The sequence below is a fragment of the Canis lupus genome, chromosome 3 (assembly GCF_011100685.1).
Source record: "Canis lupus familiaris isolate Mischka breed German Shepherd chromosome 3, alternate assembly UU_Cfam_GSD_1.0, whole genome shotgun sequence".
Classification (NCBI taxonomy): domain Eukaryota; kingdom Metazoa; phylum Chordata; class Mammalia; order Carnivora; family Canidae; genus Canis; species Canis lupus.
The window spans coordinates 32,143,196-32,169,127 of record NC_049224.1 but is presented as its reverse complement, the minus strand read 5'-3'; the positions used below and the strand labels follow the sequence as shown (position 1 = coordinate 32,169,127).

General features: G+C 39.2%; 1 protein-coding gene across 3 annotated transcripts in view; it reads left to right on the top strand.

Annotated features, from left to right (window-relative positions):
• The first annotated feature begins 1,340 nt into the window (after positions 1 to 1,340).
• The window catches only part of NIPA2 (NIPA magnesium transporter 2), a 32,892-nt gene continuing 8,300 nt past the window's right edge, over positions 1,341 to 25,932 (top strand). Inside the window, exons 1-6 of one of the 3 annotated variants that reach the window (XM_038532562.1) lie at positions 1,341 to 1,628; positions 2,274 to 2,415; positions 9,807 to 10,038; positions 11,645 to 11,701; positions 20,215 to 20,305; positions 21,912 to 22,072. In XM_038532562.1, the coding sequence (XP_038388490.1) occupies positions 9,900 to 10,038; positions 11,645 to 11,701; positions 20,215 to 20,305; positions 21,912 to 22,072 (448 nt within the window). In that variant the 5' untranslated portion in view covers positions 1,341 to 1,628; positions 2,274 to 2,415; positions 9,807 to 9,899. The remainder of the gene's footprint in view (positions 1,629 to 2,273; positions 2,416 to 9,806; positions 10,039 to 11,644; positions 11,702 to 20,214; positions 20,306 to 21,911; positions 22,073 to 25,932) is intronic. The other 2 variants (XM_038532561.1, XM_038532563.1) reach the window with 2 other exon arrangements.

Here is a 25,932-nt window from a genome sequence, read left to right as displayed (position 1 = left end):
CAAAAAAAAGTCTTCTGAGCCAGTTCTAAATGTATGGTTGCCTGGTTACCAGCTCACAGAAGATTAAAAAGCTTTTAAATTAGTAGCTGCAAAAAATAAGTTAATTAGTAGCTGCATAGTCACCTATAACAAAACTGGAGGTCGTTGGCTAATCAGATGAGTCTGAAAAGAGCAAATTATATTTGGCATTTTCTGGTTCAACAAGCATTCACTTAAAAAACATTCCCGCCCAACATTATTTACATTTCGAATACCAGTGTCTATTCAGAAACCAGAACATACCCAAAGGACCTTAGCACCTCCAACCAAGATATTAACAGGCCTCACACCTGATCTGGCTTGTTCCTCTCTACCACACACACGTCTTAAAAATGAGTACTGCCTTTGCCCATCTTATTATTTTTTTAAAGATATGTTTATTTTGAGATAGAGCAAACCAGTTGCAGGAGGGGCAGTGAGAGAGGGAGAGAATTGTCGAGCAGACTCCCTCTGAGCACAGAGTCCAAGGTGGTGGGGTGCCATCCCAGGACGCTGAGATCATGACCTGAGCCTGAATGGAGTTGGAGGCTCAGCCAACTGAGCCTTTGTTCATTTTAGAGAAAACCAGGGTGCCTGGGAGGCTCAGTCAGTTCAGCTATCTTTCTGTTCATTTCAGCTCAGGTCATGATCTCAGGATCCTGAAACCAAGCCCCAGGATGGGCTGCCCGCTGAGTGGGAGTCTGAGATTCTCTCTCTCCTTCGCACCCTCTGCCCCGAGGGGGCTGTCCCTAAAATACACAAATCTTTAGAGAAAACCATGATGATGGCGGGTCTTAAGGACGCTCTCCATTGGAGAAGCCAACGCAGGAGAGCCGCACAGTAGGTTTCCTATGTATCTCCTGAAAACGCATTTCCGCTCCTAGCGTCTCCAGAAGCGCTTTTACCAAACCAAGTCGCCCCTCGAGCTCCTCTTTCGGGTCTGAGTTACGAAAGGGCCCTGCTGGGAGCCAGTCCTCCGCGTCCACCACCAGGCCCCAGGTCCCCGGCCCAACCCTGGCCCCCGCTGGCCCCCTCGGAGCTCCCTTTTCCTAGGGGACCGCTGGGGAGATTGCTGAAAATGCAGCTTCACAGGCTAACCACACGTGGGAATTCGCAGTTCAGGAAAGCGGCACGCGGAGCTTTTATTTTGATCAACCGGTTGGCGAGCTTCCTTGCCAAGCCCGCCCTCCGCGCCCCGCGCGCCCCCCGGCTCCCCCGGCTGCCCCGGCTCTCCGGAACCAGCGCCGCCTCAAGGAACCGGAAACCACACGAAGGCTCGCGGCGGAGGGGCCTCCGCTGCGCCGCTCTGCGCGTGCGCGGCGCCTCTGGCGTCAGTCGGCCGCGCCCGGGCTCTCGGCGGCGGCCCTGGGTTCCGGCTGCGGCGGTCGTCGTAGGTCGTCCGGGGCAGGTTCCCCTGGGCGCTCCCCCATGGAGGAGGCGGCGCGCGCGGCTGCAGCCCCGAATGCTCTCGCTTCTTTCTGTACGGCGACGAAGGCCCTGGCCGCGCGAGCTCGAGAGGCGGCGGCCCGTGCGGCCTGTGTGGGCGTGTAAGCGGAGCTGACGAGGGCCAGGGAGTGGAGAGGCAGCCGCATGGCCGGCCACCGCCCGGGGTGAGCGCGACGGGGCTGGCGCTGGGCCGCTGGGCCGCTGGGCCGCTGGGCCGCTGGGCCGGCGTCAGGGCGGCTCCTCTCCGCTCTGGGGACAAGTGTGCTCGGCGTTGGAAGGGCTTTTCTGGGTCCTGCATGGAGGGATCCCCGTGCAGTCCCGTGGAAGCCCGGCTCGGCCCGGGGGGTTGGGGGCGCGTTCGCGGGCTCCTCCACGTAGTTTTCCTCCCGTGGTGAGTTTGTAGAAGATGGTCTCAGACGCGCCGAGATGCTCGCCAACCACCGAGCAAGCCTCAGAAGTCGGCTGTGACATTTTGAACACGGCTGTTTTAATTTCTTGACTTTGTAGAGTCATTTAGTCCTGTTTCCCTCTTCCTACTACAAGTGTACATGACTCTACGTACGTTTGGTTTTGTATTTGTCTCTTTAATTTCTTCACTAGGTTTTTCAGTTCATTTAGGAGACATGAGAGAATAGAGAGATACGTTTCATTGCAGTAAACTGTCTTTTGAAGCAGTGTGTTGTGGTTGGATGAGTAGGTTTCATGTTGGTAAGTAAAAGGAGTATGGACACTAGGAGCGGAGCCACATGTTTGAAAGTATTAGTGACTCTGCAGTGCTTTTGCCTACCTCTGTACTTTCTTCTTTCCAGGCCGGAGCTACTCTGCCAGGGTTTAAAACTTTAAATGAGAATAAAGAGTGTTATTTACAAGGAAATGAGAGTGAATAAGTCATCTCTAACCGCTTCCAGCCTTTTTTTTTTTTTTTTTCATGAGACCATATTAAATTTACATGTAAGTGAAAATTTTAATTTATAACTAATGTTGCTAAATTAGGGTTGGAGATGCAGGTTCTGTAGTATTTATAAGTACTGCTTTTAAAAATAATAATTAGCTAAATAAGAGATTGGAAAAAAAATTTTAATTAAATAAAAATTAAAAATTATTTAAAAATTAAATAAAAAATTAAAGCTGTGGAAACCAAACAGAAGTAAATATTAAGAACTCCAAAGGTTTTGCCTTTGCCTGGGGGGGCTCAGTGATTGAGCCTCTGCCTTTGGCTCAGGTTGTGACCCTAAGGTCCTGGGATTGAGTCCCACATCAGGCTCCCTCTTAGGGAGCCTGCTTCCCCCTCTGCCAGTGTCTCTGCTTCTCTGTGTCTCTCATGAATAAATAAATAAACAACTCCAAAGTTTTCATTCATTGTGGGCAGCCCCTATAGAAATGGAGTCCAGTGGACACTTAGGTTCCACTTCAGGCTGTGTAACTTTTTCTGTTGCCCTCGCATGCGATTTAACCCCTTGGAGGTTTGGTTTCTTTGTAAGGTGGAGCTAATGATACCTCATTGTGTGTATTAGAATTAATATATATCAGCTACCCGGAACAGTGCTTCACAGGTGTCCAATAAGTGGTAGCTATTACTATTAGAAATAAAAGAATTACACTTGTTTCAGGATATTTCTTTTATATAAAAATACCTTGCAGTGGTATCCTACCTACCGTTGTTCACTCAGTGTCAGCCACAGTGGCCTTTCTTTTTCTAGAATACTGCCTACTTGTTCATATCTTTGCCTTTGCATTTTTTGTCTGCTTTGTTCTTTTCCTCCTTCAAGCCTTTGCTCAATGTTCTCTTCTCCACTAGGCCTCTTAACCAACCTGGTTAAAATTGAAGTCCCTTACCCAATTCCCCAGTGCCCTTAACCATAGATAGCATTTACCACCTTCCAATACAATGTTCTTATTTATTTTTATTGTCTTGCTCTGCCTCCAACACAAGGGAAACTCCATGAAGGCAGTGATTTGGTCTTTTTTACTCACTGCCATATCCCCATTCCTAGAGCATAGTATGTATTCAGCCGTTAGTTGGTTGAGTAAATGAGATAAGCACCTGTCCACAGTGAACGGGGTATAAGTCGTATACATAAGTAACGGTAATACAGGCCTGAAAAGTGTCCAAAGAGAAGTGTGGGTAAAGGCCAGGGAATTCAGAAAAGATTGATTGCTCTGGCTTATAGAATTCAAGCAGGGCTTCATTGTCGAGATATTTTTTAAATGGGCTTGTTAAAAACGAAAGGATAATGGAAACAAAGATATGGAGGAGGAAATAGAGTAAGAATGGCAGCACTGTGTTGACCTCAGGTGGAACACAGGGTACGTGAAATACTGTATTGGAAGATAAAATTTAAAAGTTAGGTTTGGAACAAATAGTGAAAGGTTTTAGCAGATTACAAAATTTGAACTTTCTGTAAACAGTGGGTGGCAGGAGAATGAGATGGCACAGATGTGTTTTATAGAGCAGTGTGACAACATCATGTGTTGAAGCTGGATTAGGATTGGGAGAGACATGGAAGTGGAAGATTGTATTTCACAAAAGGTAGACTCCACCTGGCACACTTGGCCCTTGTATCCAGTGTGAGTAATGAGGATGGAGAAGCCACGGTCAGAATATGAGGAGCAGATTGGAAAGAAGACGATGATCTATACGGAGAGACTGATTGGAGCTGCCACTTGCTTGTGTTCCACCTCTGGGACTAAATGGAGACTCCAATTGGAAAGACAAAAGGCTGAGAATAGGGAGACCCGAATTCTAGTCCTGTTTTGCTACCCACCAGCTGCTTAAGAATTGCTTAACATCTTTGTGCCTGTTTTCTCATCATGGGGCCCTCACCACATATCTTTGAAGTTTTTGTGAAAATGAAATGTCAAAAATGCTACAAGTTTAAAGCTGTAAATGTACTTCTGTTGGTATATTTTAAAAAATTATCTAACTTTGGTAACTGTTGCCTATTAGTCATTTTGCAAAGCAAATCTTAATTTCAGTTTATTTTATAAATATTAGAATACTAGTCTGTCTTTTCCTATCTTAAGTTATGCGTTCTGTTTTAGGAGAAGGTAGGCCAATTTCAGAGTTTTAGGTTGTGTTTACTTCATTTTCAACATAAGTTGTATTTCATGAAAGTTAACGTTAAGTATTCATAAATATTAGTAAAGTAAGTTGTGAAAATTAAAATTTAGAAAGAAGCTGATAATTCTAGGAGCCTTTAAAAGTATGTTTAAAATTAAAATGGGGTCATCTTCAGAATTTTCAGTTCACTCAGCTGTGGAATCCTTGAGGATAGAGACTTACGATGATCTTTATAACTCCAAAGTTTGGCATATTAGAGCTGCCCTGTATATGTTTATTGATCAGATGGCCACATATAAGAACTAATAACAGCCTGGAGGGGAGGAGTGTGGGGTGGGACCTTCCACTTGTGTCCCTCTGAGAGGTAAATGGGCAGGTTACCACCTGAAGCTTGTCATCTCTGGCTTAGGAACACAGTTGAAGTGAAATTTAGCAAGTTTTCTTGTTTAGCTATCCTTAAACCTGGCCCTACTTCTTAGTTAATCCTTAAAAAAAAAAAAAATCTGTTTCAAGCTCTCTCAGCTGTGATTGACCTTTATAGTTACAGAGTGGGAGCAGAACTGAGAATAGTGAAACAAACTCATTCCTAACTTTTAGGACATTCACACTGATGTCGTATTTTCAAACAAATGAGAAAATTCATTTACTTAGTTTAGTGATGAAGACTGCTTTATAAACTTGAGGATTTGCAAATTCTGTATCGCCCTCCCTCCCCCATCCTGCCCACCACCACACTGGTATAGTTCCATGAGAGAACAAACAACCTTAATTCTGTAAAACCTTGTAAATCAGATTTGCCACTATAAAGGAGTGTCTTTTATGGGAAAACCAGCACAGAGAACCAAAGACATTGTCTTTAAGTGTTAATAAATTAAGTAAATATTACTAAATAATTACGCATTTCGTATTTGAAAGTCAAGCTTACGTAAGTAAAGTCTAAATTTGGATTTGTGAGGCAATCACTATTCTGGGATTGGAACTGTAGATAAACCTGACTTGTTTCTGGATATCACATTTGGAGATAACAAAGCTACATTTTATTGATTCCAGAATATGGAGACTACACGTTAGGTTCTCTGCAGATTTTCTATAGGGATGTTTCATGGACTGGGAACTTTTAAGTTGTCACTTCCTCAGTAGAATTTGCATGATTAAGAACATTGCTTGGTGATGATAGTGCTTTTAAAGGAGTTGATTTTACATTAAGGGGTTCTTTCAAGACTTTTAGGTGACCCAGGCTCATTGGAATGCAGAGTGGGCTGAAGTGTTTGGTAGCTGGGTTTCTTTGCTCCTATTTTCCCCAGACTTTCTTACTTTACCTTTGCATTTTTACTTGTGTATAGTACTGTTACTTCCCAGCATACTTTTAACTAGTTTCTACAGTTTTCAAGCTTATAGGCTGTAAAATAGTTGTTACATTTTAGGATGCTGATCTAAATGATGGCAGCTTTACTTTTAAGGCCCGTTATAATTATTCCATTCATCTGTAATAACCCAGAAATATATAAAGACATAGTTTGAGACTGCCAGATAGCTAGGTGCACAGGATTAAAAAGGTGACTTGTGTAGGAGCCCAGGAACTGGCAGTTTAGTGAGAGAGACTGGGTCATAGACATTTAAAATAACTGATCATTTACAGTGTGGTGGGAAAAACTGTAAGCATATTTGTTGTTGTTGGCATAATCTTTTTATAATTCATAGACCTAATTCTTACTGCTAACCATTTTGTTCCAAATTCTCTGCATGTTTACATCTCTATATACTGATTTTTGTGGTTTAGAATTATTCCTTTAAAAAAAAAAAAAAAAGATCTGTTTATTCATGAGAGAGAGAGAGGGAAGCAGGCAGGCTCTCTACATGAGCCCGATGTCCATCCAGGAACTCCAGGATCACGCCCTGAGCCCTGAGCGCCCTGAGTGGAAGGCAGATGCTCAACCACTGAGCCACCCAGGCAGCCCTAGAATTATTCCAAAGTCAAAGTTGAAGCTTGAGGTTGCCAATGTTTGGCACATAAAGAGACTATAGTTTATTTTATTTTAAATTTAAAAACCATAATAACTTAATAGATTGTTTAGCTTCCTTCGTTAGTGTATCTGTCTGTTAAGGTTGTGCCTCACCCAGGTCATGCACTCAGAGGCAGGACTGAATCTTCAAATTCCCCACCTAGGACATTCCTCAATGCATTTTCTTGCCTTAGGAGTGCATTAAAAAGACTGGGGATACTTTTCCAAATCCCTAGTAAAAGAGCTCAGTTCTGGAAAGGTGTCAGGTGGACACCCATATCGTATGTGACTGATACTTAAAAAACTCACAGCACATCCTTGACTGGAGTGTCTTACCTTCCTTCCATGTTTCAGTATTATCTTTTTCTAGATTGTGGGGTGACTTTGTCTTTAGGACTTGTTAGTGGTTTGTTTGTTCCTTCGTTCCATCCTCCCTGCTTTCTTCCCACTTTCCCTCCCTCTCTACTTTCTTCCCTTCCCCCCCCCCCCCCCCCCCGTTTCTCTCTTCTCTCTCTTTATCTTCACCCCTCCTCTTTTTCTTTCTCTCTTTCCATGCCCAGTGTGAGGCCTGAACTCATGATCCTGAGATTAAGACCTGAGTTGAGACCACCCAACAGACTGCCCCACCCAGGTTCCTCTTGTTAGTGGGTTCTGTCTTGACATCACTGCAGCATGTATTTTAAAAACCTTAATAATGGAAATGTCCAAACATACATTGTATATACAGTAGAGAGAATAATACAGTGAAACCCTGGATGTGCCTACCACCTATCTTTACCACTGATCCCCATTTCTGCAGACAAGTTTTGGTTTTTCAGAAGTCTGATGGGAATTTTACATTAAGCCTGTTACGGTATACAAGTTAGCCATCCCAGTGGCATGTAGCAATAAGCATTTTTTTTTTTTTTTTTTTTTTAGAAAGAAGGATCTTTTGAATTTTTTTTTAAATTTTTTATTTATTTATGATAGTCACACACAGAGAGAGAGAAGCAGAGACATAGGCAGAGGGAGAAGCAGGTTCCATGCACCGGGAGCCCAACATGGGATTCGATCCCGGGTCTCCAGGATCACGCCCCGGGCCAAAGGCAGGCGCTAAACCGCTGCGCCACCCAGGGATCCTGCAATAAGCATTTTTGATTTTGCTCAAAGGTCTTTAGATCAGCAGGGATGACTGTTTTTTGCTCTGCACGTGGTGATGATGGAAGGGTGCAAAGGGGCACTCAGAACTGGCATTCTTGTCATTTACACCTACCTCCTATTGGCCAAAGTAAGCCACTAGAGGCCATGTTCCAAGCCATTGGGGTGGGAAGGACTGTACCTTAGGAAGTGTTCCAGGAACCATCATGTGACTAAACAGGCAAATCTAAACACTGGCCCCTTTGTTTGGAGTGTCATCTCAGTGTGAATACTTTTCACCGTTATTACAGAACATTATCACCCATTATTTAACTGCCTTTTGTCTGTCTCCCCACTGAAGACTAAAATTTAGCTATCACTATTTAATCCATAGAGTTTACTTAGCACAGCATATGTTTGTTAAATACTGTTTGAGTAAATGGGTAAACTAATTGAAGGACTATGTGGATAGGAAGTTAAGTTGCTTTTGCTAAAGGCCAGAATCTCATAACTTGAAGGATGGAAAAACTTGGCTAGTTAGCAAGGGTTAATGTGTGAGGATTCTGACTGAATTGCAGATTAGTTCTGGAACTTGGAAGTCAAATTGTGGGACTGAAAATACCAGGGACGCCTGGGTGGCTCAGGGGTTGAGGGCCTGCCTTTGGCCCAGGGGGTGATCCTGGAGCCCCGGGATTGAGTCCCACAATGGGCTCCCTGCCTGGAGCCTGCTTCTCCCTCTGCCTGTGTCTCTGCCCCTCTCTCTGTGTCTCTCATGAATAAATAAATCTTTAAAAAAGATAAAGCTGATTCTTAAAAAGAAAAAAAAAAGAAAATACCAGAAAGTTGGTTATAACCAATCATAAACCTTATTGCTAAGTAATATTTTTTCCTCTATTTTCTACACTTTGCTGTAGTTCATTTATCAGCAGAGGTCATGAATTGGCCATTTGAAAATAATGTGTAATCTTTGGGAAGCCTCTGCTTCCATTCTCCTCTTGTGGCTTGAGCCTTTCTAGTTCCATAGCCCTCATGCTCCCTGAAAAGTCCACCAGTATCACACTTGTACCTTGGCAAACATCTGTCTGCCAGAATCTTCATCCTCTGCTAACAAAATAATGTGAAAACCAGCTTCTCTCTGCATGCCCCTAAATAGGCTAAATAAATAAATTACTGTTTATAAATAAATAAATAAATTATGTTTACATAGATTTCTAAGAAGAAAGTGTATGTGTCAGAAAACTCTTTTGAGTTTCCCTGTATAGATTATTCAAAAAGGGCACGTGAAATTGGTGAATGTATTTATAAACTAGATTTATATATTTTCATCCTGTAGAATTTTTTAAGATTTTATTTATTCACAAGTGACACAGAGAGAGGCAGAGACATAGGTGGAGGGAGAAGCAGGCTCCCTGCAAGGAGCCTGATGCAAGACTCAATCCCAGACCCTGGGATCATGCCCTGACCCAAAGGCTGATGCTCAAACATTATTTAAATATGAAACCAGAGTTTATAAAACTGATTTAAAATTTAAATTTAGTATTAGCATATAAAAGTAGTTTTATTTTTATTTTTTCAGTTTTATTGAGTTCTTCTTGACATATAACATTGTATTAGCTTAAGGTATGCAACATAGTGATCATATATGTGTATATTGTAAAATGATCACCACAATAAGTTAACATCACAATTACAAATTTTTTTTCTTGTGATCTTTTAAGATCTTTTAGCCACTTTCAAATATATAATATATAGTCAACTATAGTCACCATACTGTACATCACAGTGTAGTCAAATATATATAATACAATATATAGTTAACTATAGTCACCATACTGTACATTACATCTCCAAACTTAATTATCTTTTGGCCACCTTCACCCATTTCTGTCACTCTGCTACCTTCTACCTCTGGTAACCATCAGTCTGTTCTTTGATTCTGTGAGTTTGGTTTTTAAGTATAGCTTTGTATCACAATCCCATCTTTTGACAAAACTATGAGAAATATAATACATTAGCAGTAAATTATAAATAGTAAATATATTATCAGTGGTTGTAATGAAAATACTCCTTTATGAGAAGAGAAATGGAGTAAAATTTGAATTGCATGTGGATGATCATGATCGCTCTTTTAAAAATCTCATTTTGTTTTATTTTGCATTTAGATTTGAAGATTACATAGTCCTGCCTCCAGCACTAGTGGCTTCTCTGTTTTGTGCTCAATGTGACTCACAAGAACTTCTTTAGTAACAAACGAAATGATCCAGGGGCGTGGAAAATATGATTTTTACATTGGTCTGGGATTGGCTATGAGCTCCAGCGTTTTCATTGGTGGGAGTTTCATCTTGAAAAAAAAAGGTCTTCTGCGACTTGCCAAGAAGGGCTCCATGAGAGCAGGTAGGCTGTGCCCTATGTGACTGAAATGACATCAGTGTGTGCTTATGTACTTAGGTTCTTTGATGACAATCACATCTTTATTCCTAGTTAGTATATTTGAAACTTTGAACTCTGCAAGCTTTGTAAATGCTTATAGAGAATCAAATGTCAGTTTAATTTGGGGGTGGGGAGTTTGCTTTTTTTTTTTAAAGATTTTAATTTATTTTTGAGAGCGAGTTTGCATGCATAGGAGCACGGGTGGGGGAGGGGCAGAAGGAGAAGCAGACTCCCTAGTGAGCAGGGAGACCTATGTAGGACTTGATTCCAAGACCCTGGGATCATGACCTGAGCCAAAGCCACATGTTTAACTGATTGAGCCACCCAGGCACCCCAGACATCAGTTTTGTAATGAGAAAAATAAAAAGTGAGACAATGTCAAAATAAGCTAACTATTCATTCCTCCAATTATCTAAGTTGAAATAGGAACCATTCCCCATTTAGCATCCAGCCTTATCTTTAAATTTTGGTATGACTGTAGAGAAGGAAATAAGGATTTATGAATAGAATCAGGATCTTACTGAAGGCTAGGATTTTTTGTCTAGGATAATATAAGTTTTACTTATACCTTAAGATGTTTTTCCTGATGATCTCAAATTAGCAGGAAGGAAAGAGAAGGCTTAGTGCAGTTGAAGAGTATTCTGTTCATTGATTTTCTGAAGGGTTATATTGGTTGTTTCCCCAGAAACTGTTGACAAGTCACAAGACCTTGGGGGATATTCAGTATGATTAAACCCCCTTCTCACTTCATTTAGTTCATTCATGACAGCTTACAGAGAGACCTACTTTGGCAATAAAAAAAAAATCACTTTCTCCCTCTTTCCTGTGCCATCTTAATGGCCAGAGCTAATCAATCTTAAAATAGTAGCCTCTATTAGAGGTTAGTGGGCAGAGGAGAAAGGATTAGTATATGTTACCTGAATAAGTGTATTTCCTATTCTTGTCTTAAGGCAAGCACTCTCATTGTCCATGATGGATATGCCTGTCAAAGGGTTCATTTACATTGGCCTTTTCTTTTTGACAATGGCTTAAGTACCAGTTGCTTCCTGATTTTATTAATTTGGTTGGGAGGAAAGTCAAGTAGAAAAGGAAGATGAGCATCTCCTGGCAGCTGTAGCCTGTGATGAAATGCTCAATCTTTTTATGTATGGTCATATAAGACTCCTTTCTCTATGGTTACTGCCTCATAACCACACCTATTTCTTATCCACAATCAGACTAACTTACTTGAAGTCGGGTTACTTCTTATTGGTTCATTTTCTTTGCTTGAAGCTGAGTTTGCAAACAAGAGAATGAAGTATAGACCTTATGAATATAAGGATTGACATAATTCCTTCACTCAACAGTATAGTGAAAACCTAAAAATTTTAACATTGTCCTAATCCTCATTTCCTTTTCCAAGATAATCGTAAAAATATCTTAGAAATCCCCTTATACGGTCATAATGGAATCTTCAAAATAATAATAATCAACAAATGAGATATTTTAAAATCTGTCATTGCTAATAATTGTCATAAATTTTTAAAGTCTGATAATCTTCCAAAAAAGTGAAATATTTTTTCATTCACAGGTCAAGGTGGCCATGCATATCTTAAAGAATGGTTGTGGTGGGCTGGATTGCTATCAAGTACGTATAGAGAATATTTCAAGGAAATACTATGGTTGTATATTAAGATATTTGCATATACTAATACAGCCTCATATTACTAGAATATTTTATTATTTATTTTTTTAAGATTATTTATTTATTCATGAGAGACAGAGAAAGAGAGAGAGAGGCGGAGACACAGGCAGAGGGAGAAACAGGCTCCATGCACGGAGCCTGACATGGCACTCGATCCTGGGACTCCAGGATCATGCCCTGGGCTGAAGGCAGATGCTTTAACCGCTGAGCCACCCAAGGATCCCTATTATTTAATTTTTTTAATAAAAGATTTATCTGTTCTAGGGAGAGAGAGACAGAATGAATAAGCAGAGGGAAGGGCGGGGGGTGGGGGAGAGAATCCCGAAGCAGACTCCCCACTGAGTGTGGATCCTGGTATGGGGCTCAACCCCAGGACTCCAAGATCATGACCTGAGCCGACATCAAGAGTCAGCTGCTTAATCCACTGAGTTACCCAAGGTGCCCCTAGCACTTTTTTTTTTTTTTTTTAAGATTTTGTTTATTCATGAGGGAGATTCAGAGAGGCAGAGACATAGGAAGAGGGAGAAGCAGGCCACCTCAGGGAGCTTGATGCGGAACTTGTCCCAGGACCCCGGGATCATGCCCTGAGCTGAAGGCAAATGCTCAACCACTGAGCCACCCAGGTGCCCCTGCCTCTAGCATTTTTTTAAACTTTAAATAAACCTTTTTTAAATTATTTTTTTATTATTTTTTTAATATCGTGTTTTTTTTTTTTTTTAAGATTTATTTATGATAGAGAGAGGCAGAGGGAGAAGCAGGCTCCATGCTGGGAGCCTGACGCGGGACTCGATCCCAGGACTCCAGGATCGCACCCTGGGCCAAAGGCAGGTGCCAAACCGCTGAGCCAACCAGGGATCCTTACCTTTGTTTTTTTAATGAATAATACTCAAAATATGTAAAATTTAAGCCAGTAAATTTTTTGAAGCTAGCACTTTAATAGTTTAATTTGAGTGAGAAAACTTTCTTTCTTTTTTTTTTTTTAAAGATTTTATTTTATTCATAAGCACAGAGAGAGAGGGGCAGAGACACAGACAGAGGGAGAAGCAGGCTCCATGCAGGGAGCCCGATGTGAGACCCGATCCCGGGTCTCCAGGATCACACCCCAGGCTGCAGGCCGCGCCAAACTGCTGTGCCACTGGGGCTGCCCGAGAAAACTTTCTTTTACCTGTCTAATTAAAATGTCTGATAGAGCTATATGTTTTTTAAAATTCTGTTTAAGGGACACCTGGGTGGCTCAGCAGTTGACCATTCTGCCTTTGGCTCAGGGTGTGATCCCAGTTCGGGGATCAAGTCCCTCATCAGGCTCTCTATGAGGTGCCTGCTTCTCCCTCTGCGATTTGTCTCTGCCTCTCTCTGTGTCTCTCATGAATAAATAAATAATTAAAACGTCTTAAAAAGAATCTCAGTTTAAGAAGGTAACTTAAAAAAGTCCTAGAAAAATATCCTGTTTTTAATTCTTTCTTCATGATTTTCATTCCAAATTGGAAAGGAGATATACATTTGATAAGTGTCTGTGCTTATTTTAATGATTACCTTTAAAAAGGTACAAAGAAAAAAATGAATAAGACACTGAGCCTTGAAAGTATTCTATGTAAGCTTAAGAGCCGTTAAAATAATGAGACTGATTTGACTCTTCATTCAACAAATATTTATTGATCATTTCTGGTATGCCAGTTTTTATTCTAGGTGCTGGACATAAAACTAATCAAACAAAAAAATCCTTATCCCTCTGAGCCTTAACATTCTAGATAGAAGCAAACAAACTCGCATTAATTAAAATGTGTGTTAGTGGTATATGCTATACATTTGTAAAGTAGGGAAGGGATGTAATGTGAAGGATAGGTAGGCTTACATTTTATTTTTATTTTTTTTATTTTTAAAAAGATTTATTTATTTATTTGTTTGTTTATGATAGACACAGAGGGAGAGAGAGAGAGGCAGAGACGCAGGAGGAGGGAGAAGCAGGCTCTGCCGGAGCCCGACGTGGGTGGGACTCGATCCCGGGACTCCAGGATTGTGCCCTGGGCCAAAGGCAGGCACCAAACCGCTGAGCCACCCAGGGATCCCCAGGCTTACATTTTAGATGGGAGGCTAAGACAGTTCTCTTATATTTAAGAAGGGGGACTAGGGCAGAACTTAGTATCTGAGTAAAAGATGTAAAGGAGCTAGCCATATGGATATTTTGGGGAGGAACATTTTAAGCAGGAGAAAACAGTAAATGTGAAGACCACGAGGCAGACCATGTGATAGGCAATTTGAATGTGATAGGCAATTTGAAATTTGAATGTGATACGCAATTTGAAATGCAAGATAGCCTACAAGGATTCTTGCCCCCTGGTATTCACACCTTTGTATAATCCCCTCTCACACTGAATTAATGCTGACCCAGTGTGATCATAGAATTCAAAAGAAGTGATGATGTATGTCTTCTAAGGCTAAGTCATGAAAGGTATTGTGGTTTTACCTTGATTGCTTGGATTTTTAACTCTGAGGGAAACCGGCTGCAGTAGTGTTAGGACACTCAGGCAGCCTGTAGGAGGTCCCCAGGCTATAGGCAGTACCAACTTGCCAGTCATGTGACTAAGCCACCTTGGTTGTGTCCTTCAGCTCCAATCCAGCCTTCAGATGACTGCCACCCCAACTTCTATCTTTGTCTGTAGACCTCTTAAAAAATCCTGAGAAGTACCTATTGATCTCTTTCTGAAGTCTTGACCAACAGAAAATATGGCTTTTGTTTTAAGCTGCCAAATTTTATAGTGTTTTATTATAAATACAGTACTGGATTATTAAATCGTGAAGGTAACATTAAAGAGGCAAGAATAGTAAGGGAGTGAATGTAGGGGAAGTAGCGGGGGATAAATTCAGAGAATAATGAGGGCCTGGACCGTGTGGGTCTTTGTAGGTCACAGAAAGGACTTTATGTGTGGGCAGTCATTGGAGACTTTTGAATAAAGGGTTGACATGATTTAATTTAGATTTTAATAAGATCTCCCAGGCTGTTTTGTTGGGGCATAGACCACATAGAAGCAGAAGCAGAAAAACCAAGTGGGGAGGCTATTGCAAAAATCAGATGATGGTATGGACTCAGGGTAGTTGTAGTGAGTGTGTTAAGTGGTAGAATTCTGGATGTGTTTTGAGGGTAGAACTGGTAAGATTTATTGAAAATAAGTTAAAAGGCTGGATAGAATATAAAAAACAACCTTTCCAAAGCATGAAACAGCAAACGTGTAATGAATTACCTAGCCAAGATCAGGGAAGGGTGTGGAGCTCAGAAGGATAAACTGAAGACATTTTTGCCCTAGAGGTAATTATGGACTTCAGAGCAGGCATCTGAGAGGTAGAGTGAACTTTTGAACTAGGCTAATTAAGGGTCAAAGTCAGGTGCTACTAAGAATGAGAACCTGTATAAGATTATTGCATTGGAATCATAAAAACAAATAACAAAAACATCTTTTACAAGATGCACATAGAAAACAAGGATATAGAATGGCTGGAAGAAAAAGATGGAAAAGCAACCTGAAGAAAGTTGAGATTGCTGAATATACTAGAAAATAAGCTTCAAAGCAAAAACCAATACTAGAGATAGAGGCTTATTTTGTAGAGATAAAATCTTCAACTCATCGGGAAGCTTTGACAGTTCCAACTTTATTTAATAATATGGCCTTGAGGGGGATCCCTGGGTGGTGCAGTGGTTTAGCGCCTGCCTTTGGCCCAGGGCGCAATCCTGGAGACCCGGGATCGAGTCCCACGTTGGGCTCCCGGTGCATGGAGCATGCTTCTCCCTGTGCCTATGTCTCTGCCTCTCTCTCTCTCACTGTGTGCCTATCATAAATTAAAAAAAATACATATATATGGCCTTGAAAGATTCAAAGCAGCAGTTGACAGAGCAACAGGAGAAGTAAATTCAAAATCATATGGTAAAATATAAAATATAACACTCAGTATAGGAGAAGCAAAGTAAAATTGTTAAGGTTATAGAACATTTGAATAATAAATTTAACCAAATTAACCTGGTCTACATTGTTTTCAAAGGCTAATAGAATATTATATAATGGACTATTTTTGCTAGATCATAAAGCCAGTCTTAAATTTTTCAAAGGATTTAATGGTGTATTTTCACAGATCATTATAATTACAATAGAAATCAGTAACAAAAAGATTACATAAAAATCCCCATGTTCGGAAATTTAGAAATACACTTATGTATCCATGGTTCGAAGAAGTCAGAATGAAAACTAGAAAATATTTTAAAAGTGTGTTTACCTTAGAAAACAATATGTGGGTGCCAAATACAAAATATCCTAACTTTTGAACATTACTGAAATAATGAAAGTTTATAGTTTTTTAAAAAATTTATTTTAGCACATCATGAACAAATTAGGTATATTCTAGGGATGCAAAGTTGGCATAACTTTGGAAAACCAACCATTGTAATTTATGATGTTAACTAATTGAAGGAGAAAAATTACCATTTCACTATGATTTAGCAACTATCATGACTAAAAAGAAACCATCTCAAATAAGTAATTTTTTTTAAAGATTTTATTTATTCATGAGAGACACGGAGAGGCAGAGACAGGCAGAGTGAGAAGCACGCTCCTGTGTGCAGAGCCTGATGTGGGACTCAATCCCAGGACCCTGGGATCACGCCCTGAGCCGAAGGCAGATGCTCAACCACTGAGCCACCCAGGTGCCCCTAAAACAAGTAATTTCAGGAAATTTCCTTAATGTGACAAGATTTCAAAGACAAAAAAAGCCAAAACAATCACAATAAACACCAAAATAAAGAAATATTTAAGGCTTTCTTTTTGAAACTGGGAACAAACAAATGACCTCTTGTTACTCCTTCAGTATTTTTAAAAGAATTTCTAACCAGTGTAGGAAGGCAAGGGGATGGAATAGAATTAGAAATACGTAAACTGGGTAGCCCGGTGGCGCAGCTGTTTACAGCAGCCCGGGGTGTGATCCTGCAGCCTGGGGTGTGATCCTGGAGACCCGGGATCAAGTCCCGCGTCGGGCTCCCTGCATGGAGCCTGAGTCTCTGCCTCTCTCTCTCTCTCTCTCTCTCTCTATCTGAATAATAATAAAAAGTAAATCTAAAAAAAAAAAATATGTAAACTTGTATTATACTGATTGTATAATTATGAGTATAAAAATTCCAATGAATATACAAATTATAAAATAAGATTTAGCAAAGTGTTAGATACAAAGTCAACATATAAAATTTAGCTGAATTGGGGATCCCTGGGTGGCGCAGCGGTTTGGCGCCTGCCTTTGGCCCAGAGCGCGATCCTGGAGACCTGGGATTGAATCCCACGTCGGGCTCTCGGTGCATGGAGCCTGCTTCTCCCTCTGCCTATGTCTCTGCCTCTCTCTCTCTCTCTGTGACTATCATAAATAAATAAATAAATAAAAATAAAATAAAATAAAATAAAATTTAGCTGAATTGTAAGCAACAATTAGAAAATGAAATGTTAAAAGTACTATTTGCATATAATTTTTAAAAACAGGAATCATTTAATTATAAATCTAACAAAAGATGGGAAAGATACCTACAGAGAAAATGAAATAATTACTGAGAAAAAGACAAATAGAGGGGTGTATTATTTTTATGAATTGAAAGATTCATTATTGGAAAATCATTTCTTCCATAGTGACAAGCTAAATGCTGTTCCATTTAAAACTAGGTGATTATGTGGTACATGGTAAGTTGATTTAAATTTTATATGGTAATACAGAAGTCCAAGTAAAGCAAAGCAATTAAGTTAAAAATTTTAAAATTTGTTAACATATAGTGCAAAATTGGTTTCAGGAGTAGAATTCAGTGATTCATCACTTATATACAATACCCAGTGCTCATCACAAGTGCCCTCTTGAATACCCATCACCTGTCTAGCCCATTCTTCACCCACCTCCCTTCATCAACCCTTAGTTTATTCTCTATCATTAAGAGTCTCTTATGGCTTGTTTCCCTCTTTCCTTTTTTTCTTTCCTCCCTTTCCATATGCTCATCTCTTTTTTTTTTTTTTTTCTTTTCTTAAATTCCACATCTGAGTGAGATCATAGGATATTTGTCTTTCTCTGACTTATTTTACTTAGCATAATGCACTCTGGTTCCATTCATGTTGTTGCAAATGGCAAGATTTCATTCTTTTATATTACTGAGTAATATAGCATCATATGTATATACTACATCTTTTTTATCCATCAGTTGATGGAGTTGGACTCTCTCCATGGTTTGGCAATTGTAGATAATGCTGCTGTAAACAGGGGGCGTACTCCTTTGAATCTGTTTTTCCAAGCCTTTGGGAACATACCTAGGAGTGCAATTGCTGGATGGTATGGTGGTTCTATTTTTAACTCTTTGAGGAACCTCCGAACTTGTCCAGAGTGGCTGCATCAGTTTGCATTCCCACCAACAGTGCAAGAGGGTTCCCCTTTATCTACATCCTCCCCAACACCTGTTGTTTGTGTTGTTAATTTTAGCCATTCTGACAGGTGCAAGGTAGTATCTCATATGGTTTTTATGGTTTTTGATTTCCCTGGTGAGTAATGTTGAGTATTTTTTCAAGTATCTAGCCATCTGGATGAATTTTTGGAAAAGTGCCCATCCATGTCTTCTGCCTATTTGTTAACTAGATTATGTTTTTTGGGTGTTGAGTTTGAGCTTGTTAAGTTCTTTATAGATTTTGGGTGGTAACTCTTTATCAGATATTTCATTTGCAAAATATCTTCTCCCATTCTCTGGGCTGCCTTTTGTTTTGTGATTGCTTCCTTTGCTGTGCAGAAGCTTTTTATCTTGATGAGGTCCCAAAAGTTCATTTTTGCTTTTGTTTCCCTAAGCAAAGATATTCTTAAGAGGTGAAAGGATTTGTTCTACTGGATATAGAGATTTACTCTGAAGCTACACTAATTAAAACAGTGTGGTACTGTGCCAAAATACATAAACCAGTAGAATGGAGAACCATAAAACACGACAGTATATTTATTACAAAGGTGGTATTGAAATACGGAACTGTGCTTTTCAGTAAATGTTGCTGTAACAATCCATGTGGAAAAAATAAAATTTGATTTCTACTCCAAACATCAGATCAACTCCAAGTGGTTCATAAGCTTAAATGTGAAAGGTGGAACACTAAAGAATGTAGGGGATAAAGAATTTCAAGAAAGATTTCTAATAAAAGAGATGAGTGAGATAGGTGAAGGGGACTAAGAGTACACTTAGGATGAGCACTGAATAATGTATAGAATTGTCAGATCCTACACCAAATAATGTATAGAATTGTCAAATTCAAGCCTTAAGTATTTTGTGCACCTGATATTAATATTAACACTGTTGGGATCCCTGGGTGGCGCAGCGGTTTAGCGCCTGCCTTTGGCCCAGGGCGTGATCCTGGAGACCCAGGATCGAATCCCACATCGGGCTCCCGGTGCATGGAGCCTGCTTCTCCTTCTGCCTATGTCTCTGCTTCTCTCTCTCTGTGTGTGTGACTATCATAAATAAATAAAAATTAAAAAAATAATATTAACACTGTTAACTGGTAGAATTTAAAAATTAAAAATAAAAAGGATTTCTCATACAGTTTGTATGAAATACCAACCACAAAGAAAAATATTTTAAAATTTGACATTAAAATTGAGAACTTTTAGTGAAGAATTTAAAAGAGTGAAGAGGCAAATTACATAATACTTTAAAAAGAACTAATATTTTTAACCCACAGAAGGTTCATGTCCAAAAATTTAATTACTTCAAATCAGTACCTGATGATGTCTTTTGAATATAAGAGTTGGGTTTTTTAAAAAAGAAAAAAACTAGTGAAAAAGACTTGGGAGAGGTGTTTCACACCAGTTTTAGCTGCTTTTAATTAATTTGTGTCTGTTATCATAGGATATGTTTTTAAAAAAAATTTAAAAATCTATAAGCATAAATTAGATCTATTCAATTAAAATTACAGATTTGTATTTTTTTTTCGGATTTGTATTTCTAATTGGTTTGAATTCTATTCTAATGATAATTTACAGGAGAACCCTTATTGAATAGGTAGGAGAAAATAGAGAAATTACTAAATACAATTGAAATAGCATTTTAAAAAATATACATTTGATCCTTCAACAATATGGAAGTTAGGGCCCCTGACCCCTTGTGCAGTTGAAAATCTGCATATGACTTTTGACTCTGCCAAAACTTTAATATTAGCATACTATTGACCTGAAGCCTTAACCAATAACATAAATAGTTGATTAACACACATTTTATATATGTATTATATACTATATTCCAAACAACTATAGATAGGAAAATCATATGAAATACATTTACGGTGCTGTTAAAAATCCATACATGAGTGGACACTTAAAGTTCAAATTCCAGTTCAAGGGTCAACTGTATATGAAAATAAAATGCGGGCATTTCCATTTTGAGTGACTTGTTCTGAGTTTTCTTTTCTTTCTCCAAGTGGGAGCAGGTGAAGTGGCCAACTTTGCTGCATATGCCTTTGCTCCAGCCACCCTAGTGACTCCATTAGGAGCTCTCAGCGTCCTAGTAAGGTAAGGATGCTTTGTGTGTAAGAACAGTCAGTATATTGGTCTATACAGCCTTAATGCCATTTGATTATACATGCTCACCATAATTTACATTGAAACAATCTTGAGAATTATTTTTAAGCTGTGTAGTAATTTATCTTTTGTGCATAGGCATGCTATCAATTTGTAGGAGAAAATGCTTCTGTGCTTTGTCTTGTTTTCAGAGCCAGCAGGAGTTTTTATTACAATTTTTAAAAATTTTAAGTTGGATTCGTCACAATATGAGACATGTACACTTCAGTAGGTGTATTGGTGATAAATCAATTACTATACCTACAGAAAATCAATGATTGGCACAAGGGTATTATGTGCCTCCAAAGTGCTCTGGGGTCTTCCTTTGGAAGGAGCAGTCCAAGACTTGCCCTTTTTTCTGTTACTTAATGATTAGCCCAAACAGCTAAGACTATATTGAAGTTTGGGTTTTGGTTACTATTCTCAAAGTTGATAGATAGGTTTTTTAAAATCTTTGTTTCCCCCGAATATAGTGTGTGTGTGTGTGTGTGTGTGTGTGTGTGTGTGTGTGTGTGTGTAAAAATCGATATTACATGCAGGTTACATAATTTTTCAAGATGATATATAATCTGTAGTATATAAAGATTTATTGTGGTACGTGTCTTTTACCCTTAGTTTTCTGTATGTTATGCCATATTTATAGGTTTACATTATATATTTTTTAGATATGGATACATTTGGCTATAAAGTATTAAAACTTGCTAATTTAACAGGCAAATAATTTAGAATTACATGAACACAGGAAAGATGCATAAACCAGTATGGATAAATTAAAGTTGAGCAAATTTAAGCATTGATTTGGACATACATTCCTAGGTTATAAGTTTCTACCATAGCTCCATTTATTGTTAAATTTCATACTGACTTTCTACAGCAGAAATATAGAACTATACTGGTTTAGTGTATGATGAATTCATTATGTGGTCTATGTATACAATGGGATATTCCTCAGCCATTAGAAACGATGAATACCCACCTTTTGTTTCGACATGGATGGACTTGGAGGGTATTATGCTGAGTGAAGTTAGTCCATCAGAGAAGGACAATCATCACATGGTTTCACTCATACAGAATATAAGAAATAGTGAAAGGGATTAAAGGGGAAAGGAGGGAAAATGAGTGGGAAAAATTAGAGAGGGAGACAGAACATGAGAGACTCCTAACTCTGGGAAACGAACAAGGGGTCGTGGAAAGGGAGGTGGGCGGGGGCGTGGGGTGACTGGGTGACGGGCACTGATGGGGGCACTTGATGGGATGAGCACTGGGTGTTATACCATATGTTGGCAAATTGAATTTAAAGAAAATATTTTAAAAATTAAAAGTGTCATAAAAAATAAACTACAAGTGCTAGAAAAAGAAAAGAAATCATTAATTTGCTGGAAACATTTCATTTTATGATTGAATGCACCTTTTCTTTACCTTGTTGTGAAGCCAAAGAATCTTTACAAGTTCATAGTGTTGTAGTTTTTCAGTAATTTAAATTGAGTTGTGTTGATTTTTTAAAATGAGAAAAGTGGTTGATTAATTTTAATGTTCTCCACCCCCTTCCCCACTGTAGTGCCATTCTTTCTTCATACTTTCTAAATGAAAGACTTAATCTTCATGGGAAAATTGGATGTTTGCTAAGTATTCTAGGATCTACAGTTATGGTCATTCATGCTCCAAAAGAAGAGGAGATTGAGACTTTAAATGAAATGTCTCACAAGCTGGGGGATCCAGGTAAGAAACCAAAAAAAAGCTTTATCAGTTTATTATTTTACTTTTTATTTTTAATTTATTATTATTATTTTTTAAAGATTTTATTTATTTATTCATGAGAGACACAGAGAGAGGCAGAGACACAGGCAGAGGGAGAAGCAGGCTTCATGCAGGGAGCCCGATGTGGGACTCGATCCCGGGACTCCAGGATCACACCCTGGGCCAAAGGCAGGGGCCAAACCCCTGAGCTACCCAGGGATCCCCTTATTTTACTTTTTAATTTAGTTTTTATTTTAACCAAAGTTTTATGTGCAAGAGGTAAGTTGTTTGCCATTACTTATTATGAAAAACAAGTGATCATTTTCCTCCCATAGCAGCCCTTAATTAACGCTTGTTTATTTTATTCTTTAACCATGTGTTTAAATAACTTGCTTACATTGCTGCTACTGTTTTTGGCTTTAGGCATCATCTGTTATATCCACTATCTATTATGTCTACTTTTTTTTGTTTAAATGATTTATTTATAAGCACTATATCACTTTTATTCCCAGCTTACACCTATGATATAGTTACCTTTCCTTCCTTATTTGACTTGTTTTTTCTTAACTGATCATAATCTTGTTTGATCACTTTTCTATGAGTTTATCAAGCCATCCTGAAATTCTTCTCCAGTGGTCTTAATTCTACCCTCAGTAATTTCAAACACATTAGATATTCTATAGTTTCATATCTTCTGGAAATTTCTCCCAGAGTCTTATTTGGCCTTGGTCTAGATTGGTATCTTGAGGCCACCAGCACACTTGTCACTGTGGATTTTCCCTCATCAGCATCATGAAAGATCCCCTTCACTTTCTATTTTTTTCTTGTCTTTGAATGCTGGGTTTGCTCCTTCATTTTGGTTGGAGCCACTGTTGTAGGAGACAAGACAGGCACAGAAGAGATGAGACCTTGGATATATAAAAATGTCTTTAATCAATGTGACCTCATTGTCTTCTCACTTCCTGCTGCTAAGAAATCAAACACAGTTAGTTATCTTTTAGATGTTAACCATATTTTGTTTTTAGGAAACCTTTAGGACGTCCTCTTTGCCCTCAGTCATCTGAAATTTTCCACTGAGGTACCTACATGTGGGCTAATTTTTATTCATTGTGCTAGGTACTTGATAGATTTTTTAAATTTGGAAATGTGCATCTTATTCTAGGATATCAAATTCATTTTTTATTCTGTGAAATTTGTCTTTTATTCTTTTGTTCATCTTTATTTTCTGTGAAATTCTTTTTTTTTTTTTTTCTGTTTCTTATTTTTTTGGTGTTCAATTACTAACATACAAAATAACCCCCAGTGCCCGTCACCCATTCACTCCCACCCCCCGCCCTCCTCCCCTTCCAGCACCCCTAGTTCGTTTCTTCCCAGAGTTAGCAGTCTTTACGTTCTGTCTCCCTTTCTGATATTTCCCACACATTTCTTCCCCCTTCCCTTATATTCCCTTTCACTATTATTTATATTCCCCAAATGAATGAGAACATATAATGTTTGTCCTTCTCCGACTGGCTTACTTCACTCAGCATAATACCCTCCAGTTCCATCCACGTTGAAGCAAATGGTGGGTATTTGTCATTTCTAATAGCTGAGTAATATTCCATTGTATACATAAACCACATCTTCTTTCTCCATTCATCTTTCGTTGGACACCGAGGCTCCTTCCACAGTTTGGCTATCGTGTCCGTTGCTGCTATAAACATCGGGGTGCAGGTGTCCCGGCGTTTCACGGCATCTGTATCTTTGGGGTAAATCCCCAGCAGTGCAATTGCTGGGTCGTAGGGCAGGTCAATTTTTAACTTTTTGAGGAACCTCCACACAGTTTTCCAGAGTGGCTGCACCAGTTCACATTCCCACCAACAGTGTATGAGGGTTCCCTTTTCTCCACATCCTCTCCAACATTTGTTGTTTCCTGCCTTGTTAATTTTCCCCATTCTCACTGGTGTGAGGTGGTATCTCATTGTGGTTTTGATTTGTATTTCCCTGATGGCAAGTGATGCAGAGCATTTTCTCATGCGCATGTTGGCCATGTCTGTGTCTTCCTCTGTGAGATTTCTGTTCATGTCTTTTGTCCATTTCATGATTGGATTGTTTGTTTCTTTGGTGTTGAGTTTAATAAGTTCTTTATAGATCCTGGAAACTAGCCCTTTATCTGATATGTCATTTGCAAATATCTTCTCCCATTCTGTAGGTTGTCTTTGAGTTTTGTTGACTGTATCCTTTGCTGTGCAAAAGCTTCTTATCTTGATGAAGTCCCAATAGTTCATTTTTGCTTTTGTTTCTTTTGCCTTCGTGGATGTATCTTGCAAGAAGTTACTATGGCCGAGTTCAAAAAGGGTGTTGCCTGTGTTCTTCTCTAGGATTTTGATGGAATCTTGTCTCACATTAAGATCTTTCATCCATTTTGAGTTTATCTTTGTGGATGGTGAAAGAGAGTGGTCTAGTTTCATTCTTCTGCATGTGGATGTCCAATTTTCCCAGCACCATTTATTGAAGAGACTGTCTTTCTTCCAATGGATAGTCTTTCCTCCTTTATCCAATATTAGTTGCCCATAAAGTTCAGGGTCCACTTCTGGATTCTCTATTCTGTTCCACTGATCTATGTGTCTGTTTTTGTGCCAGTACCACACTGTCTTGATGACCACAGCTTTATAGTACAACCTGAAATCTGGCATTGTGATGCCCCCAGATATGGTTTTCTTTTTAAAATTCCCCTGGCTATTCGGGGTCTTTTCTGATTCCACACAAATCTTAAAATAATTTGTTCTAACTCTCTGAAGAAAGTCCATGGTATTTTGATAGGGATTGCATTAAACGTGTATATTGCCCTGGGTAACATTGACATTTTCACAATATTAATTCTGCCAATCCATGAGCATGGAATATTTTTCCATCTCTTTGTGTCTTCCTCAATTTCTTTCAGAAGTGTTCTATAGTTTTGAGGGTATAGATCCTTTACATCTTTGGTTAGGTTTATTCCTAGGTATCTTATGCTTTTGGGTGCCATTGTAAATGGGATTGACTCCTTAATTTCTCTTTCTTCAGTCTCATTGTTAGTGTATAGAAATGCCACTGACTTCTGGGCATTGATTTTGTATCCTGCCACGCTACCGAATTGCTGTATGAGTTCTAGCAATCTTGGGGTGGAGACTTTTGGGTTTTCTATGTAGAGTATCATGTCATCGGCGAAGAGGGAGAGTTTGACTTCTTCTTTGCCAATTTGAATGCCTTTAATGTCTTTTTGTTGTCTGATTGCTGAGGCTAGGACTTCCAGTACTATGTTGAACAGCAGTGGTGAGAGTGGACATCCCTGTCTTGTTCCTGATCTTAGGGGAAAGGCTCCCAGTGCTTCCCCATTGAGAATGATATTTGCTGTGGGCTTTTCATAGATGGCTTTTAAGATGTCGAGGAATGTTCCCTCTATCCCTACACTCTGAAGAGTTTTGATCAGGAATGGATGCTGTATTTTGTCAAATGCTTTCTCTGCATCCAATGAGAGGATCATATGGTTCTTGGTTTTTCTCTTGCTGATATGATGAATCACATTGATTGTTTTACGGGTGTTGAACCAGCCTTGTGTCCCAGGGATAAATCCTACTTGGTCATGGTGAATAATTTTTTTAATGTACTGTTGGATCCTATTGGCCAGTATCTTGTTGAGAATTTTTGCATCCATGTTCATCAGGGATATTGGTCTGTAATTCTCCTTTTTGGGGGGGTCTTTGTCTGGTTTTGGAATTAAGGTGATGCTGGCCTCATAGAACGAATTTGGAAGTACTCCATCTCTTTCTATCTTTCCAAACAGCTTTAGGAGAATAGGTATGGTTTCTTCTTTAAACGTT